Below are 19,503 nucleotides of genomic sequence, written 5' to 3'. Positions count from 1 at the left end.
GGCAATCTACAGCAGCTGATTAACCTACCAACCCACATGTCTACGGGATGTGGGAGGAAACCCACGCAGTCACAGGACAACTTGCAAACTCCACACAGACAGCAGGATTGAACCCGGGTCGCAGGAGCTGTGAGGCAGCCGCCCTGTTGTGTCACTGTGCCGCCCTGCAGAGAGGCTGCTTAGCAATCATCTGATATCCATTCCTTATGGGAACCGTTTGGAAGAAGTGATGGATTAGTTGTCATTGAAAGAAGAACACAAGCACAAAGATGCAAGTGACAAGGCTGGTTGTTTAAAATTCCACCACATAATATTCCATCTGATCCTAGACAACACAGGGCATCAGCTTAGATTCAGTAGTTCAGAGCTGACTGCCATCTGCTCGAATCCACCATGGCAAAAGTAAGTAGAATTACCCTGAATGCCATGAATAACATGAATAGGAAGTGTTTCAAGGAAGCAGTGCAGAGGTTTAGTCAGAGATAGGAGGTGTGATGGTAGGATACTAAGTGTTTTGGTCAAACCAAGCTATCAGATTCATGATCAGTTTTGGCCACCGATAAGATAAAATAAGATAAGATATCTTTATCCGTCACATGGACATCGAAACACACAGTGAAATGCATCTTTTGTGTAGAGTGTTCTGGGGGCAGCCCGCAAGTGTCGCCACACTTCCGGCGCCAACATTCAAATCGTGGCACTGATGGAGAAAAGAACCACAAGCTTAATGGCTTGTATTGAATCCTTGACTTCTGATGAGATCCTAGAGTCCTGAGGTCCCTAGGTATTGGACTGGGTAGCACCAAGTTCCATGCACAATGCAATGTAATTTGTACGAAAAATAATGTGAGCTCTCTAGCAGAGTGTGCAGAGAAAAAGCTTTCTTGTGTAAGGCTGTTCATTTGTAGACATCAAATAAATGGTGTGACCATTTAACAAAGATGTGCAGGCATCAAAAAACCCTAGGGCAGAGAGTCAGTAACCATAAAGTGAGAGCGAGCCCACAGTCACTACTTAGAAATTCACTTGAAAACAAGTGGTTTCAACCAATCAGAATATGCTCATGTCTATTCACTCCCTGAGCAGTCTCCTAATCCCATGTGCTCCCATTTAACTCTGCCAAGACTCTACCACTCGCCTATACACTAGGGGCAATTTACAGTGGACAATTAACCTAACAACCCAATCTAAAAGGAACAAACAATCTGCTGGAGGAACTCAGGGCTTCGACCCAAAACGTCGACAATTCCTTTCCTCCCACAGATGCTGCTTGACCCACTGAGTTCCTCCAGCAGATTTGTTGTTGCTCCAGATTCCAGCACATGCTGTCTCCCGTGTCTCCATGATGCTTCCATATAACTTGCCTTCAATTCTAACTAAACCCACTTTCCTTCTATCACCAATCGAATCTCTTCTTAGCAGCTGCCATGCTCTCTGCTTCAGTCATTAGCTCAGGGTGTTTTCATAGTCTCTCAATCATCTCTGAAAGAGCCTTTCCTAAATCTCTTGCATTTGAGTTGATTTCCATGCTCTATCATCCCATAATCCTCAACCACTGCAGGCATGTCTCTTTCTATCAATTCTGTCCAATCCCTTCAGAAATGTAATCACCCTCAACAAAATCATCATAATTCCCTATGCCAAGAAAGCAGCACTAATTTTTATTACTTTTCTATTTCATTTGCCTTTTTAACAGGCAGAATCCCAGTTAATCCACACTTCTCTCTCCTACCCTCCTCTCTCTACCTCTGTGACATTTTGAGGTACGGGAGGGAAAGGTAGGAAGGTCAGAGGAAATAATGAAACTATAGCAAAAGGTATTGGTATTGGTTTATTATTGTCACTTGTACTGAGGTGCAGTGAAAAACTTGTCTTGCTTACTGATCATACAGGTCAATTCATTACACAGTACAGTTACATTGAGTTAGTACAGAGTGCATTGATGTAGTACAGGTAAAAACAATAACAGTACAAAGTGTCACAGCTACAGAGAAGGCGCAGTGCAATAAGGTGCAAGGTCACAACAAGGTAGATCGTGAGGTTGGAGTCCATCTTATCATATAAGGGAACCGTTCAATAGTCTTATCACAGTGGGGTAGAAGCTGTCCTTAAGCCTGGTGGTACGTGCCCTCAGGCACCTGTATCTTCTACCCGATGGAAGAGGAGAGAAGAGAGAATGTCCCGAGTGGGTGGGGTCTTTGATTATGCTGGCTGCTTCACCAAGACAGCGAGCGGTAAAGATAGAGTCCAAGGAGGGGAGGCTGGTGTCCGTGATGCGCTGGGCTATATTCACAACTCTCTGCAGTTTCTTGCAGTCCTGGGCAGAGCAGTTGCCGTACCAAGCCGTGATAAATCCAGATAGGATGCTTTCTATTGTGCATCGATAAACGTTGGTGAGAGTCAAAGGGGACAAACCAAATTTCTTTAGCCTCCTGAGGAAGTAGGGGCGCTGGTGAGCTTTCTCGGCCATGGCATCTACATGATTTGACCAGGACAAGCTGTTGGTGATGTTCACTCCTAGGAACTTGAAGCTCTCAGCCCTCTCGACCTCAGCACCGTTGATGTAGACAGGTGCATGTACACCACCCCCTCTCCTGAAGTCAATGACCAGCTCTTTTGTCTTGTTAACATTGAGGGAAAGGCTGTTGTCATGACACCATTCCACTAAGCTCCTTATCTCCTTCCTGTACTCCAACTCATCGCCATTTGAGATGTGGAAGGTGGATGAGGTGGGAGAACGAGCGCCAGAGGAAAGGGGAAGAAGGATCTGGTGAACTTTCCGTACCAAACATAATTGTGATTCTTGGTATCTGAAAGGCTGATACAAAGGTACCAGATCTGGAAAAGAGAACTGTTCTGGTTGGCTCAGTGCCCGGCCTTGCTGAGCATAGGCTCAGGGGATTGAAGAATCTAGGATTGGTGCCTTGGCATTGTGGTTGAGGGAACTGGACACAGAATGATTAGAAACACTGCACTTAATGTCTTGTGAACCTGGACCCAAACTCTGCTGCTGGTCTTCCTTGACTGGCCATCTCCAATTCAAAATACCATCATTACTTTTACTTGTTTTACGTAAAGGTACATGCCAGTGTCACTTATACTGACATTCCATTCAAATTCCCAGTTTTTTATCCATCCAAAATATTAAGGACTGGAGTAAAGGTTCGCATTACCTCACTCTGAGGAAGTTATTAGAACAAGGTTAATTGTGAAGAAACCTCTCACATATCCCAGATTCCTTGTTCAAGCACAGCGTAACTGATGCTTGGTTTGTCTCTGCAAGGAGCAGTGAAGGTGAAGACATTCCAATCATTTCAGAGGCTGCCAGATCTTGTGCTGAGGATTCGATAGGGTTAGGATGAACTCCCTGTGAGCACCATCACCTTACAATGAGACATCAATATTATTAGAAATTCTGGGTCCCCTTTGGGAGCATGGGATGGATGTTGTCATGGGTTGCCAACGACTGTATTGGTTAATGTTCCCCACACTGCAAATTTCAGCTGCACGTTTTGGGGATCAGAAGCTTGCTGCTCTGTAGTCTGGTCTGAGGCTGCACTCAAATGGTCGGGATGGCCTAAACTACCTGTGCCTCGGATCAGGGGTGGGGGAATAGGATTGGGCCAGTATTGTAATCAGGATGGTAGGGAGTGTTGGTAATGGGGTTCAGGCCTATGTCTTGGAGATTGCAGGGACTGAGGACTTGAAGACTGAAGGGTTGGGGCCTTGGGTAGAGGTTGAGAGGTCAGAACATTGGGCTGGGGCATCAAGAGAACAGAGAGTAGGGTAACTTGGTGTGTCAAGATCAATGTTGAGGGTTTGTGTGTGGAAGGTATTGTGAGGTATGGAGAAGGCAAAATAATTAAAGCAAAGGCTTCTCCTCACCACGGGGGTGCCTGTCCATCATGTCATTGGGAGGACGTAGTTGTCTATGAAGTGCCCACCAATAGTAAAATAACGCACCGTGTCCAAAGAGACCATTGCATGGGGAACAACAGCATCCATTCTACCGAATGTAGAAACTGTGTCCGTGTTGCAAGGGTGACTGCACATCCTGAAGTGTGCATTCAGATTCCCAGAGCATGAAATTACCTGCAGATGGCCATTTTCATCTTAACTCTGGGAAGAAATAATTTTCAATAGCATAACACTGAAAATAAAAAGCAGTTTGGAAATTAATTTTGGGGCACTAGTTGGCAAACAATTCACAAGTCTCATGAAATGATTTTATGTTATTTTTATTGCAGTATCAAACTGTGTGCGCACACACCAATAAATGCTGGCATAATTTGAAGGCAAATATTAGTAAATAGGGCCAGTGAAGCAAGAGATATGACATTGCTCAAAAATCACAATGAAAGTGTTAATTAAGATTTAAAGTTAATAATTCAAAAGTCAATTAATTCCGCAGCAAAGCAAGAAACCAACCTCGACATACACAGTGAATCCTCAGTTATAGAATAATAGGGGTCAGTTTAACTACAGAAATCAGCATTAACAGGGAAGTGGTGAAGTATTGGTATTGGTATTGGTTTATTACTGTCACTTGTACCGAGGTACAGTTATAAATTTGCCTTGCATACCGTTCGTACAGCTCAATTCATTACGCAGTGCATTGAGGTAGTACAGGGTAAAAACAATAACAGAATACAGAGTAAAGTGTCACAGCTACAGAGAAGTGCAGTGCAGGTAGGTAGTAAGGTGCAAGGTCATAACAAGGTAGACTGCGAAGTCAAGAGTCCATCTCATTGTATAAGGGAACCGTTCAATAGTCTTATCACCGTGGGGTAGAAGCTATCCTTGAGCCTGGTGGTACGTGCCCTCAGCCTCCTGTATCTTCTGCCTGATGGGAGAGGGGAGAAGAGGGAATGACCCAGGTGGGTGGGGTCTTTGATTATGTTGGCTCCTGTGCTTATGCTGGCAATTCTTCAGGATTGCCTGGTTCACTCTTCCTTCCCCATCAACACTCACACACCTTCTTGTGGCATCTTTCCATGCAAATGCAGCAGATGCAACAACTGACCTTCATCTTTTCCAGTATTCAGTGCTGGCAATGTGGACCCTTCTGCGTTAGAGAAATCAAGCCTACATTGGGTGACCACCTTGCAGAACTCTTCCACTCAGTCGGCCATGGTGGTCCTGAGCTTCCAGTTACTTATCACTTTAATTTTCTGTCTAACTCCCACTCTGACTCCTTTACCTTTGGCTTTCAACACTGTTCAGTGATGGGCAACATAAGTTGAAGGACGAGTATCTCACCTTGTCTCCTGACACATTAGATCCCTCAGGACCCACCACTGAATTCAACAACTTCAGATAACCAGCCTTCTTGGTTTGTGTTAGAACTGACCAGTTTTAATGTAAGATTGGCAGCCTGAAAGTTAACTCTGATTCTCTCCCCACAGACGCTGCCTGACCAGCTGAGTATTTCCAGCATTCTCTTCTGTTTCAGTGCAGTGTTAAGTATCTCACAGTTCCAGCATTGTCTTTTTTCTCCTGATATCATTCACCCCTCTTTCCGACACATCAGCTGCGATTAGCAAGCCTTCCCCACCCTCTGCTACACTTGCCCCTACCCCTCCTCCCTCAGCACCATTCGGGGCCCTAGACAGTCCTTCCAGGTGAGGCAGCGCTTCACCTGCGAATCTGAGATTGTCATTTATTGCATCCCGTGCTCCCGGTGCGGCCTCCTCTACATCAGTGAGTCCCGACACAGATTGTGTGACCACTCCGTCGAGCACCTTTGTCCATCTGCTGCAAAAGCAAGGATCTCCCGGTGGCCACCCACTTCAATTCCACATCCCACTCCCATACTGACATATCTATCTACGGCCTCCTCTACTGCCACATTGAGGCCAGACGTAGGTTGGAGGAACAACACCTCATACTTCACCTTGGTAGTCACCAACCTGATGGCTGCAACATCAATTTCTCTAACTTCTGGTAACCCCTCCCTTCTTCCCCCCTTACTTTTTTTTTCCGATTTTTTTTTCTCCTCTGCCTTCCCTCATTCCTGTGGCCCCCTTCTCTTTCCTCCTCCCCCGCCCTCATGACTTGCCCATCTATTCCCCACCTCCTTCCCTTTATTCCATGGTCCAGTGCCCTCTCCTACCGGATTCCTTCTTCTTCAGCCCTTTGCCTCTTCTACGTGTCACCTCTCAGCTTCTTTCTTCTCCCCCTTCCCCCACTCCCCCCCCACCTTCCCCCCTCACCTGGACTCACCTATCACCTGCCTGCGTGTGCTCCTCCCCCTCCCCCCACCTTCTTATTCCAGCTTCTGGCCTCCTCCAGTCCTGATGAAGGGTCTCGGCCCGAAACGTCAACTGTTTATTTCCCTCCATAGATGCTGCCTGACCTGCTGAGTTCCTCCAGCATTGTGTGCGTGTTTCACCATGACTTGTGTCATTCAGTCTCACTCAGTCTCCACTCTACGACAAACATGCCCCTCTGTCTGCTCCACCCCTCCCCTTCATCTGCATCTTAACACTGGCTTATTTTCCAAGCTTTTCCAGTTCAGTTGAAAGCTCATCGCTCAGAAGGTTTGACTCTGCTTTGCTCTCCACAGAAGCTGCCCGACCTGCTGAGGATATTCCAACATTCCCTGTTTTATGTCCACTTTCTCCAGCCTGTTTCACCAGCCATCCACCCTGGACGGACTGGTGAACCCAGCAACAACTGCAAGCTGCAGCGGGCTTGTGTTTGCCCTGCCCCCCTGCCGGGTTTTGCTCCCCCTGTTCTCAGCCTCACCCTGTTCCCCACCACACCTCACCAGCACACTGTCCCAATGCTGGCCCACCACTGTTACAGCTGCTACTAGCGCCTCAGTTGTCCTGTGGTCGACCTGTCACTGCAGCAGGCCTGTCGGATTCAAGTGTGGCCTGTGGCCTGTTTGCAGCCATAACAAGGACGTGATTGGCATATTCCCCTGTCAGCTACAAAAGCACCAGGCTCAGCTCACCAAGCTTGTGGTGGACAGTGGGACAAATGTTAAAATTATCCTCAGTGCCCTGAATGTCTGAACATTGACTCCAGATGTGTGTGCAAGTGTTGGGGAAGGGAATATGATTCATTTAAAGCTCTACTAATATACTTATTATGACATAGGAGGCCACTTGGTATTGGTATTGGTTTATTATTGTCACTTGTACCGAGGTACAGTGAAAAACTTGTCTTGCATACCGATCGTACAGGTCAGTTCATTACACAGTGCAGTTACATTGAGTTAGTACAGAGTGCATTGACGTAGTACAGGTAAAAACAATAACAGTACAGAGTAAAGTGTTACAGCTACAGAGAAAGTGCAGTGCAATAAGGTGCAAGGTCACAACAAGGTAGATCGTGAGGTCAGAGTCCATCTCATTGTATAAGGGAACCGTTCAATAGTCTTATCACAGTGGGGTAGAAGCTGTCCTTAAGCCTGGTGGTACGTGCCCTCAGGCTCCTATATAGACTACCTGATGGAAGAGGAGAGAGAATGACCTGGGTGGGTGGGGTCTTTGATTATGCTGGCTGCTACACCAAGACAACAAGAGTCCAAGGAGGGGAGGCTGGTGTCCGTGATGCGCTGGGCTGTGTCCACAGCTCTCTGCAGTTAATTACGGTCCTGGGCAGAGCAGTTGCCGTATCAAGCCGTGATGCATCCGGACAGGATGCTTTCTATGGTGCATGCTGGACACCAGCAGCACAATCCCATCAGATCCCATTCCATCTCTCCTAATTCCCCTGCAACTTATCCTCTCTAACGTGGCCATCAACTTCCCCTCTTGATTCCTTTGCCACCCCCAATGAAGTAGAATCAGTGGAGTGATGAAGAGTAATGTGGCATCCCACTTGCTCACAGTGGGCATGGGCGGCACAGTTGTGTAGTGAGGTAGAGCCGCTGCCTCACGGTGCCAGTGACCCAGGTTCAATCCTGACCACGGGCGCTGTCTGTGTGGAGTTTGCACGCTCTCCTTGTGACTGCAAGGGTTTCTCCCGGGTGCTCCGGTTTCTTCCCACTTCCCAAAGATGTGCAGATTGGTAGGTCAATTGGCTACTGTAAATTGTCCCGAGTGTGTAGGTGAGTGTTAGAATTGGAGGGAGGAGGGGGAGTTGATCAGAATGTGGGGAAATTAAAAATTGGTATTAATGTAGGATTATTGTAAATGGGTGGTTAATGGTCAGTGTTGACTTGGTGGGCTGAAGGGCCTGTAACTGTCTGGCATCTCTCAATGACTCCATGAGCAAGGCATCTAATGATGACTAAATAACTTGGTGATGTTTGGGGATGGTTAAAAAATTGCAGGTGACAGCAGCGAATATGCCCCTAGTCATCTTAACATGTGGGGCAGACCTTTCACAGGATGATCAGACCCCAGACTTCCAATTCAGAACCTAACACTGAAGGGAAAAATCTATTGTGCAGCGACGTGTCAGTTTGCTGCAACAGAATTCCAGAGAAAGGACAAGACAGAAGCAAAATTACTGAGCTTTATATTGTTAATGCAGCAAAGTGCTTTTCCCATATAACCAACAGAAACGGTCAAATAAAATACATTGGAGTCAATTTTATAACAGTCTATATTAGTATGATGAATCTATTAGAAATCATTTCCCCAAGCGTGAAATACCCAGAGATTGAAATAAATTTATAAAATTCATTTTAATGAAATCCTTAATTTACTAATGCAGAGGATATTTTATGGTTCACCACACACGGCACCTGCATTTGCAATCACTAATACACATGCCTCATGCAGATAAGCACTACAGAGTTAAATTTAGTTCTGCTGTCCAGTGCTTTATTGATGTAATAAAAGCAGATGGACTTTTAATGAGTATAAATACGTCACGGATTTGAACCTGACTATTGATGAAAGCCCAAGGGTTCCTGAGAGAACGTCATTAGTTTCTCTCATTGATCATTGCTTCTGCTGAGAATTTTGCCTGTTTGTTTTGATTTAGCTAAGGATTTATGAGACAGTGGCAAAGCCAGCGCTTAGTGCCCATATTCAAGGCACTGAACAGAAATCTTGTACTGTTCCCTTCGCAGAGTTGTGCTTGCAGGTGAACTGAACATTTCAAAACAAGCACTGATGGCTAGATTGAATGATTTTTTTATTGTGTAAGGGTTTTAAAGGATAGTTAAAGTGTAAATCTAACTGAACAGTTAGCTACATAAGGATCTGGGAAAATAGGAGCAGCAGTTGGCTACCTGTCCCCTGAAGCCTGCCTCACCGTTCAATATAATCACGGATAATCTGCCCCAGACCTCATCTCCTCTTCTGTGCCCAGTTGCCATTGCTCTCAACTAACAAAGTTAAGATTTCCTGACTATAAACTAGACCTGCTTCTTTTCCGAAAAGACATCAGCGTTCTCACCGTAATCTGATAGTTTCAGGTACTGACTTTTATTTTCACATTTTATTTAAACTACATTTAAATTCTCAAACAGTCGTGATGGAGTTTGAACTCGTATTCACGTGATTTTTAGTCCAGTAAAAGAGCTATGGGAGTGCCCTGACAGTAGTTGTAAATTCATTACACAATTATTATACCTGACTAAAAAGGAACCATTGAAGAGACCCACCATATACACGAATGACAGAGGGTGTGACACCTGTGTAGCTCCACAGATAATATGGTTAACCTAACCTTATCCAGAAATCTACTGCTAGTACAACACAAAGGAACTAATGAAAATAGGTGCAAATATTCAATCAGGACAAATAAACAAAGCAGCAAGATACAGCTAACAAAAGCTGATAATTGTCTGTCCTTATTGCACATGAACAACTGAAAATTTGACCTACGGCTTGCATCATTTCTGGTGCCAAGTTACTTATAAATCCATTTAGAGAGAAGATTTGTACGTATTATGAAATCAGGATGCCATAAAGTATTTTGCATCCAATTAAATACTATTTCAAGTGTAATCACTTCAACATTCAAAACACGTCCGCCAGGTTGCGTGCTGAGACATGATTTATAGAGCAATGTGATAATGAGCAAATAATCGGGAAGGTAGATCGAACCTTACAGCACGCCCTCGGCACTGTAGCGGAATGTCAGTCCTTGGTACATGCAGTGGTGTCCTGGGGAGAAGAGTAAGCACATAATTTTCTGATTTACATTCTAGAGCAACATTGAGTCACGGTTAACATGTCCGTGCTTGCAAAATATATCTGCAGGACACTAAACAACAAAGAACAGCTTTAACTACAAATTTGTACTGCTTCTCTGCTCAGAACACAATGTTCTCCACACCGAAGATAGAGACTATGAGCAGGAATATCTGATCTCGTTGAAACATACCAAATTCTAATGGTATTTGGCAGGATAAATGAATCAATGTTTTCGCTGGCTGGGGTGTCTTGAGCCAGGGGTCACAGAATCAAAATAAGGGCCGAGGTCAGAAGATATTTCTTCACTTGGAGAACAGTGAATCTTCAGAACTCAAAGCAACAAACAATCTGCTGGAGCAACTCAGCAGGTCGAGCAGCATCTGTGGGGGGAAAGGAATTGTCGATGTTGAGGTTCAAAACTCTGCATCAGTCCTGATACAGGGTTTTGACCCATAAACGTCAACAATTCCTCTCCCCCCACAGACGCTGCCCGACCCGCTGAGTTCCTCCAGCAGATTGTTTGTTGCTCCAGATTCCAGCACCTGCAATCTCTTCTGTCTCCTTCAGAATTCAAAACCATAACAGGGCTGTGCAGGCTGAGTCACTGAGTATATCCAAGAGAGGTTGGATAGATTTTTTACAAATTCCACATTCCCTCTGTGCTGCTGTCACACCGTTAATGTGGTTAACACCCATGTAACAGTTGGCTGGAAATTTTCACCTACAAAGACCAAAGGAGGCTGGTGGGCAGAAGAAGAGTCTCCCACTGAGGCAACAGCAGCATGTGACACACAACATATGGCCCACAAAATGGTTTGGCTCTTCTCAGTGAATGGCCTGGCTTCACTGCTCTTTACCCACACTTACCTGCAGTGGCACCTTGGTCACGGAAGCTCACTCCTGATCAGAGAGGCCCGGCACAGTGCAAAGGCCTTCCTGCCAAAAATGCAAGCCCCACCTCCAAAATAGTTTGACAGCTGACAAAGCCTCGTCCCCTCCAGCTGTCAAAACTGCCAGAAGTCTTGAATGTCTGTGAATGTCTCTGGTGATCATGGACCTTGACAGACAGAACCATAGAACCATAGAACAATACAGCACAATACAGGCCCTTCGGCCCACCATGTTGTGCCGACCTTCAAACCGCACCCAAGACTATCTAACCCCTTCCTCCCACATATCCCTCTATCTTAAATTCCTCCATAAGCTTATCTAACAATCTCTTGAACTTGTCCAATGTATCAGCCTCCACCACCACCCCAGGCAGTGCATTCCATGCACCAACCACTCCCTGGGTGAAAAACCTCCCTCTGACATCTCCCTTGAACTTCCCACCCATTACCTTAAAGCCATGTCCTCTTGTTTTGAGCATTGGTGCCCTGAGAAAGAGGCGCTGGCTGTCCACTCTGTCTTTTCCTCTCAATATCTTGTATACCTCTATCATGTCTCCCCTCATCCTCCTTCTCTCCAATGAGAACAGCCCTAGCTCCTTTAGTCTCTCCTCATAATCCATACTTTCTAATCCAGGCAGCATCCTGGTAAATCTCCTCTGCACCCTTTCCAACGCCTCCACATCCTTCCTATAATAAGGCGACCAGAACTGGACACAGTACTCTAAGTGTGGCCTAACCAGAGTTTTGTAAAGCTGCATCATCACTTCGCGGCTCTTAAACTCAATCCCCTGACTTATGAAAGCCAACATCCCATAAGCTTTCTTAACTACCCTATCTACCTGTGAGGCGACTTTCAGTGATCTGTGGATATGAATCCCCAGATTCCTCTGCTCCTCCACACTGCCCAGAATCCTGCCATTTACCTTGTACTCTGCCTTGGAGTTTGTCCTTCCAAAGTGTACTACCTCATACTTCTCTGGATTGAACTCCATCTGCCACTTGTCAGCCCAGCTCTGCAATCTATCAATATCCCTCTGCAAGCTTCAACAGCCCTCCACACTACCCACAACACCACCAATCTTTGTGTCATCTGCAAACTTGCTAACCCACCCTTCCACCCCCTCATCTAAGTCATTAATAAATATCACAAAAAGTAGAGGTCCTAGAACCGATCCTTGCAGGACACCGCTAGTCACAGCCCTCCAATCCGAATGCACTCCCTCCACCACAACCCTCTGCTTTCTACAGGCAAGCCAATTCTGAATCCACACGGCCAAGCATCCTTGGACCCCTTGGCCTCTGACCTTCTGAAGAAGCCTACCATGCGGAACCTTGTCAAACGCCTTACTAATAACCATTAGTAACCATGATCTTTAATAACCATTAACAAATAATTATATTGTGAAAGGATGATTTCAAAATACTTAAAATTTTAAGGGCAATTATAAACAAAATACTTAAACTGCAATGGAAAATAATTAAACATATATTTAAGTTTAAAATTAAATACGTTCAACTCAATTAATGCAAAATTAATAAATGACCTGAAATTTACCTCTTCCCATCAGACCTTCTCCACTAAAATGAACGGTGTCGCTGGATGTGAAGAATCAGTAGCCAGATCTCTCAGTATAACTGCTCCACTGCTGGACTCCATAGGGACTGTAGTGTTGGAGCATGGTCAGAATGGCTTCAGGAATATCCCCCCAGATTTTCTGATCTTCCTCATTCACATGTGGCTTTTGGAAGTGTTTCCGATCATCAGTCTGCCCAGCCCTACTAAGCAGTTACACAGCCCTGACACATAGGTTTCTGCAGCTTCACCCCTTCACCTCTTCTCTGTGAACTTAACTTTAAAACATCAGAACTGTGTAAATCCAGACAGGGTGAACTGAGCCATATGAACTCCTTCCAGGGATTACATTCTCATTGTCACACAATGTAGTATAATTTTCATTATGTGCTTTTAAATGGTCATTATTTATTACATTAGTGCATGCTTGTAGTGTTTTGTGTATATTTTAACTTTATATCTCAACTATATCCTTCATCTCCATCTCAAGAATGACTGAAATGTCATCTGGAAATTCATTCATCTGTCTATGTGAGTATTGGTTTTATTCACTGATGTCTTTAATATATGAAGCTAAGTGGATCATCAATGCATGTTATTCATTTTCACGTTAAGATTGGTTGATTTGATGAATTCACTCCTCTTTTGATTATAATATATTTAAGAGAAAACTAAGTCTGGGGGTAGAGGCGGGTGTGTTTTTTAATAAGTAGTTTTCTTGTGTTAAGGCACTCTTGGATAGCTCTGGAGCTAAACTGAAGCATTGACCTGCTGCTGCAGTGGAGCCATTGTCCATACACAAGAACATTATCAGTAATAGGTATCACTGGAGCAGCAAGGACGGAAACTTTACTCAAGGATCTAAATGCTGATTGGCTTTGTTGGTTTTAAAAATGGGAAAAAAAACGTTTAATTCTAAATTAGTAGCATTTGCTTCTGTAGAAAGTGTTTTGAATAAAAATTAATCCAGTACAATATCCTTCCTTTCAACAACTGAGATTTAAATCAATTTCCAGATTGACTCAGAATGATTTTCTTTCCTTGGGCAGTTGTTTAGTCCAAACCTTGACCCAGTGTTTGACCACACTGACTGCTGCATTGTCAAGGTCCTGGGGTCAGGTGATATTCTGAGAGTTTCTTGTCCACATAAAATGTTTTCATTCCAATTGTCCAGAGAGTTTGACACTTTCAAATATTGAGGAGGACAATTCTGTTTGTGTTGGGTAGGACAAGATATATGTGGGGGACAGATTTGTAAAAGTGCAAAATCTATTCCCAACTTCTGAAACTGACAAAAATGTCCCTGCTTCTGGTTTAGCTGTGGTGGGTTTGGATAGATCTAAGCATCCCACTTGGGCAAGAATTGTCCATGGTTACGTTCGTTAATCACATGCTGTGCCTCAGATTTTGGCAGCTGTTTAAATGTAACAGCTGTGAGCTGTGTTTCCCAGAGTTGGGGAAAGTTTTCAGTCAAAAGGAGGTAAAGGCTGCTGCCTGTGGCAAAGTGTTCTCCAGCACTGCTTGTGGGCCCAAAGGACAATGAGAGCATTAGGGGGCCCCTACACAACAATCCTGTCGCAAGTTGCCTCCCACATCGCTGGCAGCCCCTCTCCAACTACCCCTGTAACCTCCCTCCCTCCACAGTGGTAATCTTCACCCCCACCAAACTCAATAACCTCTCTGCCCATCCCCACCCCAAAGCAATCACCACCCAGCAATCTCTGCCTCCCCCACCCCCACCTAATGTTCCCCTCTTCCCCGCTCTTCTACCCCTTCCGACACACAACCACCCTCAGCCGGGGTGACCCCTATCCCCCTGTCCTTAGCACCCTGACCCCTGGTGATCTCTTTCTTCCCACTCTCATGGTGCTAACTCCCAACAATCCCTTTCATTTCCTGGCTCCCCATCCTCTCTTGCCTCAGCAACCATTTCCTCACCCACCCCTCCAGCGATCCCTCTCTCCCCAACCCCCCAAGAATCTATTTCCTCTTCAACCTACTTCCAGAAATGCTTCTCTCCCAGCCTGGCATTATTGCTCAGTCTGAGACCATCTTTACTACCCCTCCCTGCTCCTGACACCTCACCCCTCCGACCTTAACGCTTATTCTCAAATCCAGGAAATCTCCATCTCCTCCCGATTGGACCTCTCCACACACAACCCCACTGATTTCACCCCATCTCTGCCTACACTCTCAACCACCTAGCAATCTCCCTTGCCTTCTCCAGCACCACACCACCAGCGCTGTTCCCCACAGCAATCCCCCTTACACCCCAACCCCCTGTCACGAGACCTCCCTCCCTCGTGGTCACAGGCACCATCAGGAGCTCAGCTCATTCCCACCTCCCTCAAGTATCAGGGACATGGTCTTCAGTTGTTTATTGACCCAGGAATGTCGAGGGATAGGGATGGAGGGATGCAGTGAAGAACTGTGGAGACACGGCTGGGAGGTATGATACGAAGTTTGGGGGACTGAGTTGAAGGAATTACTGGGAAGGTGATCCCAGTCTATGGAAAAGATATTTGGTTTATTGGGCCCGACCTATTTATTTCTAATTCTAAGGCACCTTCAGCTGTTTACCTTTTGTTTTAACACAGGAAACTACACTGTACTAGGAACTACATCCACATGAACTTGTTTGTCTCCTTCATTCTGAGAGCCATCGCTGTGTTTATAAAGGATATGGTGCTGTTCGACAGTGACTCTGACCAGTGCACCCTCTCCACGGTAAGCAGGAGCTCACTTCAGACCCCAGATAAAGCCACCATCACTGTGTACGAAGACCTCTCCATCCCCTTACAGGCAATAGAAGAGGGGAATCTATTCTCAGTGCTTACCTTAAACTAAAACAACAATTGGAACTGGAATTGGTTTACTATTGTCACATGTACCAAGGTACAGTGAAAAGCTTGTCTTGCATACCGTTCATACAGATCAATTCATTACAACAGTGCATCGAGGTAGCACAAGGTAAAACAATAACAGAATGCAGAATGAAGAAGTTACAGTTACAGAGAAAGTGCAGTGCAGGCAGACAATAAGGTGCAAGGTCATAACGGGGTAGATTGTGAGTTCAAGATTCCATCTTATCATACTCAGGGACTGTTCAGTAGTCTTATAACAGCGGGATAGAAGCTGTCCTTGAGCCCAGTGGTATGTACTTCAAGGATCCCATCACTGTGTACGGAGAATCAGGGTCAGATTTACCCTCAGTTTGTAATATTTGTGGTTCTAATTTTTTCTTTTCTCCATCAAATAGGAAACAGACAATATAGCAATAGAGATTGGACACAACATCCTTTGCTTTCTTTCTGTTGACTTCCTTCACTAAATGCTTAGGCCACACGGGGTTAACTCCACAGAACCTTCACCCTGAAAATATGGATGAGGGTCCTTCTTCTTCTTGGGCGATCCCTTGGGATCGAGGACGACTTGCTTCCGCTCCGGTTTCACTGGTTCTGAGGTGACTGATGAGGCCACTGTGGGAACTGAAGACCACCCCACGGATGGGGCAAGGGGCAGGGTAGTTTGTGGGGTGGTCCGCTCCTTCTTCCCATGGCAGAGCCCAGAATGCAATGTCTGCATCGGGGCCCAGCAGGCCATCATCATTACAAGACAACATTAACATAGAACATAGAACAGTACAGCACACTACAGGCCCTTTGGCCCACAATGTTGTGCCGACATAGCTAATCCCTCCTACCTACAGAATGCCCACATCCCTCCATTTTCCTCTCATTCATGTGCCCATCCAAGCCCCTCTTAAAAGCCCCCAATGAATTTGCCTCCACCACCCTATCAGGCAAGGCATACCAGGCATCCACCACTCTCTAAGTAAACAACATACCCCTAACGTCTGTTCTGATCCTACCCCATCTCACCTTAAATGCATGCCCTCTGGTATTGGATCACTCAATAATGGGGAAAAGATATTGCATGTTCATGGGGAATTTGCTGCAGCAGTTTTAACTGTGAATCCAGCAGGCAGATAGTTTTCAGGATCCAGCACTGAGAGGGAGGGAACAGAATTAAATGGCCTCTGTGGGCACAAGGAACTGAGGAAGTCCGGCAGTCAGGCTTCCTGTAAGGAATCTGGAACAATACGCAAGAAGTGCTGGAGGAACTCAGCGGGTCAGGCAGCATCCGTGGAGGGAAATAAACAGTCGATGATTTGGGCCGAGACCCTTCGTCAGGACTGGAAAGGAAGAGGGCAGAAGCCCGAATAAGAAGGTGGGGGGGAGGGGTGAGGAGTACAACCAGGCAGTGGACAGGTGAGATCAGGTGATAGGCGAGTCCAGGTGAGAGGGGGAAGGTAGGTGGGTGGGGGAGGAGGGGAAGATGTAATCAGCTGACAGGTGATAGGTAGAAGAGGCAAAGAACTGAAGAAGAAGGAATCCAGTAGGAGAGGGCAGTGGACCATGGAATAAAGGATGAGGGAGAGGATGAGAGGAGATGGGCAGGTCATCAAGGCGAGGGAAGGGAGCCACAGGAATAAGAGAAGACAAAGGAGTGGGATGGGGGGTGGTGGGGTGGAAAAAGAAGGGGTGGGGTTACGGGAAGTTAGAGAAATCGATGTTGAGGCCATCAGGTTGGAGACTCCCAAGGCGGAATATGAGGTGTTGTTCCTCCAACCTGTGTCTGGCCTCAACGTGGCAGTCGAGGAGGCCGTGGACAGACATGTCAGTATGGGAGTGGGATGTGGAATTGAAGTGGGTGGCCACCGGGAGGTCCTGGCTGAAGCGACGGACAGAGTGAACACTTAAAGTGCTCGATGGGTTCAGAGTTAAAGCTGCTGCAGCAAATTCCCCAGGAGCATTGTTTTGTAATGAGTCTCCATTTCCTCAGGCTGACAATGGCCCGTAAGGAAGTTGTACAGTCTCCCTGCTGGTTCAAAGAGGGAGTTCACTCATATCGGAGTTCTGGATTTATTCAGATCTTCACCTTAGATAACAAAACACCTGCCCTGCTGGTAAACCTTCTGCTCAGAATTCAACCAGGTGGGGGCTAGCCAGTGCTTTTTAACTTCCTTGTGTTTGTGCTTGCCACCACATAAATACAGCCAATGATCCCACAAGGCTCTTAATAATCACCTCAACTTGTCCTGCTACCTTCAAAGATATGCTATCGGATAACATATGGTTTCACTGTGTCCATCTCCCCTTTAAACATATCATTTACTTTATATTATCCCTATTCCTGCAGAATGTATCATTTCACATTCTCTACATTGTACTTCATTTGCCATGAATCTGCCCATTTCAACAGCATGTCTGTGACTTCCTGAAGTCATTATTCCCTGCACTGATTAACTAGGTTTCGTGTTGTCTACCAACTTTGAAATGAGGTCCTCTCTAACCAGCTCCATGTACGTCAATAGCAGCAGTGGTTCTAATAACAGCCCTGGAAGCACTCTGTATGCTCATCACTGGTTGGACACACAGCCATTCATCATTTCTCTCTGCTTTCTAATCCTACTGTCCATTTAATCCCATGGCTTCAATTTTAATGACAATTCTAATAGGTGGGATTTTATCAAATATGTTTTGCAAATCCAAACATTCAAGTTCATCAGCACTCCCTGGTCTGGGCTCTGTTATCTTATCCTCCTTCACCTTTTCCTAAAGCAGTGGTGCCATATAGCACAGAAACAGGCCCTTCAGCCAACCATGAGCACCTATTGACACTAATCCTACACTAATCCTATTTTGTTCTCTCCATTATTGCCGTAATTCCTCTCCGATTCTACCACTCACCTGCACCAGGGGAAATTTACAGTTTCCAATCAATCTACCAACCAGCCTGTCTTTGGGATGTGGGTGCAAACGACTTGATCCCAGGGAGAACATGCAAAGATCACACAGCCAACACCAGCGTCAGGAATGAACCTGCGTCACTGGAGCTCTGAAGCAGCGGCTCTGCTTGCTGTACCACCGTGCCAGCCCTTTTCCTGTCTCATTTTATAATGTCAAGAGCAGATATCATATTCTTTCCTTGGCTTTTTCAGTTTCTTGTTGCAGGGTGAGACTTCCAGGCTTCATTATTACCCTGCTTCTCTCTTACTGTCTTCTGCATGAACAGCATTTTATTTTCCAGCCATTTCTTCCTCTGTTTTCCACTCTCTGTTGGAGACCATTCTCCATGTCCTCATTAGGGACCCAGAGCCCCTTTATTTGTTACCACTGTAAGTCATGTATAATCGCTTGGATCCCTCTTGCTTGTCTAGTGGCGTTATTCTTTCATATTTATGGGATCTCTTTTTGTCACCCCAGTGCCCTCCTTATGCTCCCCATTTCTACTGATAGTAGTTCCCTTTAATGCTTTGATGTTAAGGTCCATGACTGACACCAGTAGCCATGTGTTGGTTGGAAATTTGTGGGAGGTTCTTCATGGAGCTGATGATGTTGCAGCACTGATGACATTTGGCCTATCTTTTGATTTGCCTTCTGAGCACCCCTGCTTCCTCCGTCAGAGGTGATGGAGTTGCCCAGATAATCGAACTTTTGGTTTGTTTCGTGTATTGTAGATTTGCTAATGCAATGCTTGTTCTTCTCTGACACAAGGTCAAGGCTATTCCACTCCTCAGTACAATCATGGTGGAACTTTTCCCTTGGAACCACTTCCCTGCACTAACCCCATACCCAAGGATTCCTTTAAGATACAAAAATCTGTCGATCTTTATGTTGAATATACTCAGCAATTGTTCATTACTTCTGTTTTTTCTACAATTATTTGCCTATTTGTGGTCTTCCCATGTTTCCTTCAGTACTGAGATATACTCCTGTACTTACCTTCAACATCTGCAATCAAGGTTTGTTCACCAACGAGTGTTCACTCTTTTTCTATACAACATAGAAGGAGGCCATTTGGCCCATTGAGCCTATGAAGCTCTCAGGGCAATACCACAAGTCCCATGCCCACACTCATTTCCCAATAACCT

General features: G+C 45.5%; 1 protein-coding gene across 1 annotated transcript in view; it reads left to right on the top strand.

The window, feature by feature from the left end:
• Positions 1 to 19,503, top strand: part of LOC127582845 (vasoactive intestinal polypeptide receptor-like) — a 53,624-nt gene that overhangs the window by 16,260 nt on the left and 17,861 nt on the right. The window contains exon 6 of the mRNA XM_052038411.1: positions 15,164 to 15,293. Coding sequence (XP_051894371.1) covers positions 15,164 to 15,293 — 130 coding nt within the window. The remainder of the gene's footprint in view (positions 1 to 15,163; positions 15,294 to 19,503) is intronic.

The sequence above is a fragment of the Pristis pectinata genome, chromosome 25 (assembly GCF_009764475.1).
Source record: "Pristis pectinata isolate sPriPec2 chromosome 25, sPriPec2.1.pri, whole genome shotgun sequence".
NCBI lineage: Eukaryota > Metazoa > Chordata > Chondrichthyes > Rhinopristiformes > Pristidae > Pristis > Pristis pectinata.
Note: the sequence above shows the minus strand (reverse complement) of the source record. Positions and strands in the feature narration are given on the sequence as shown.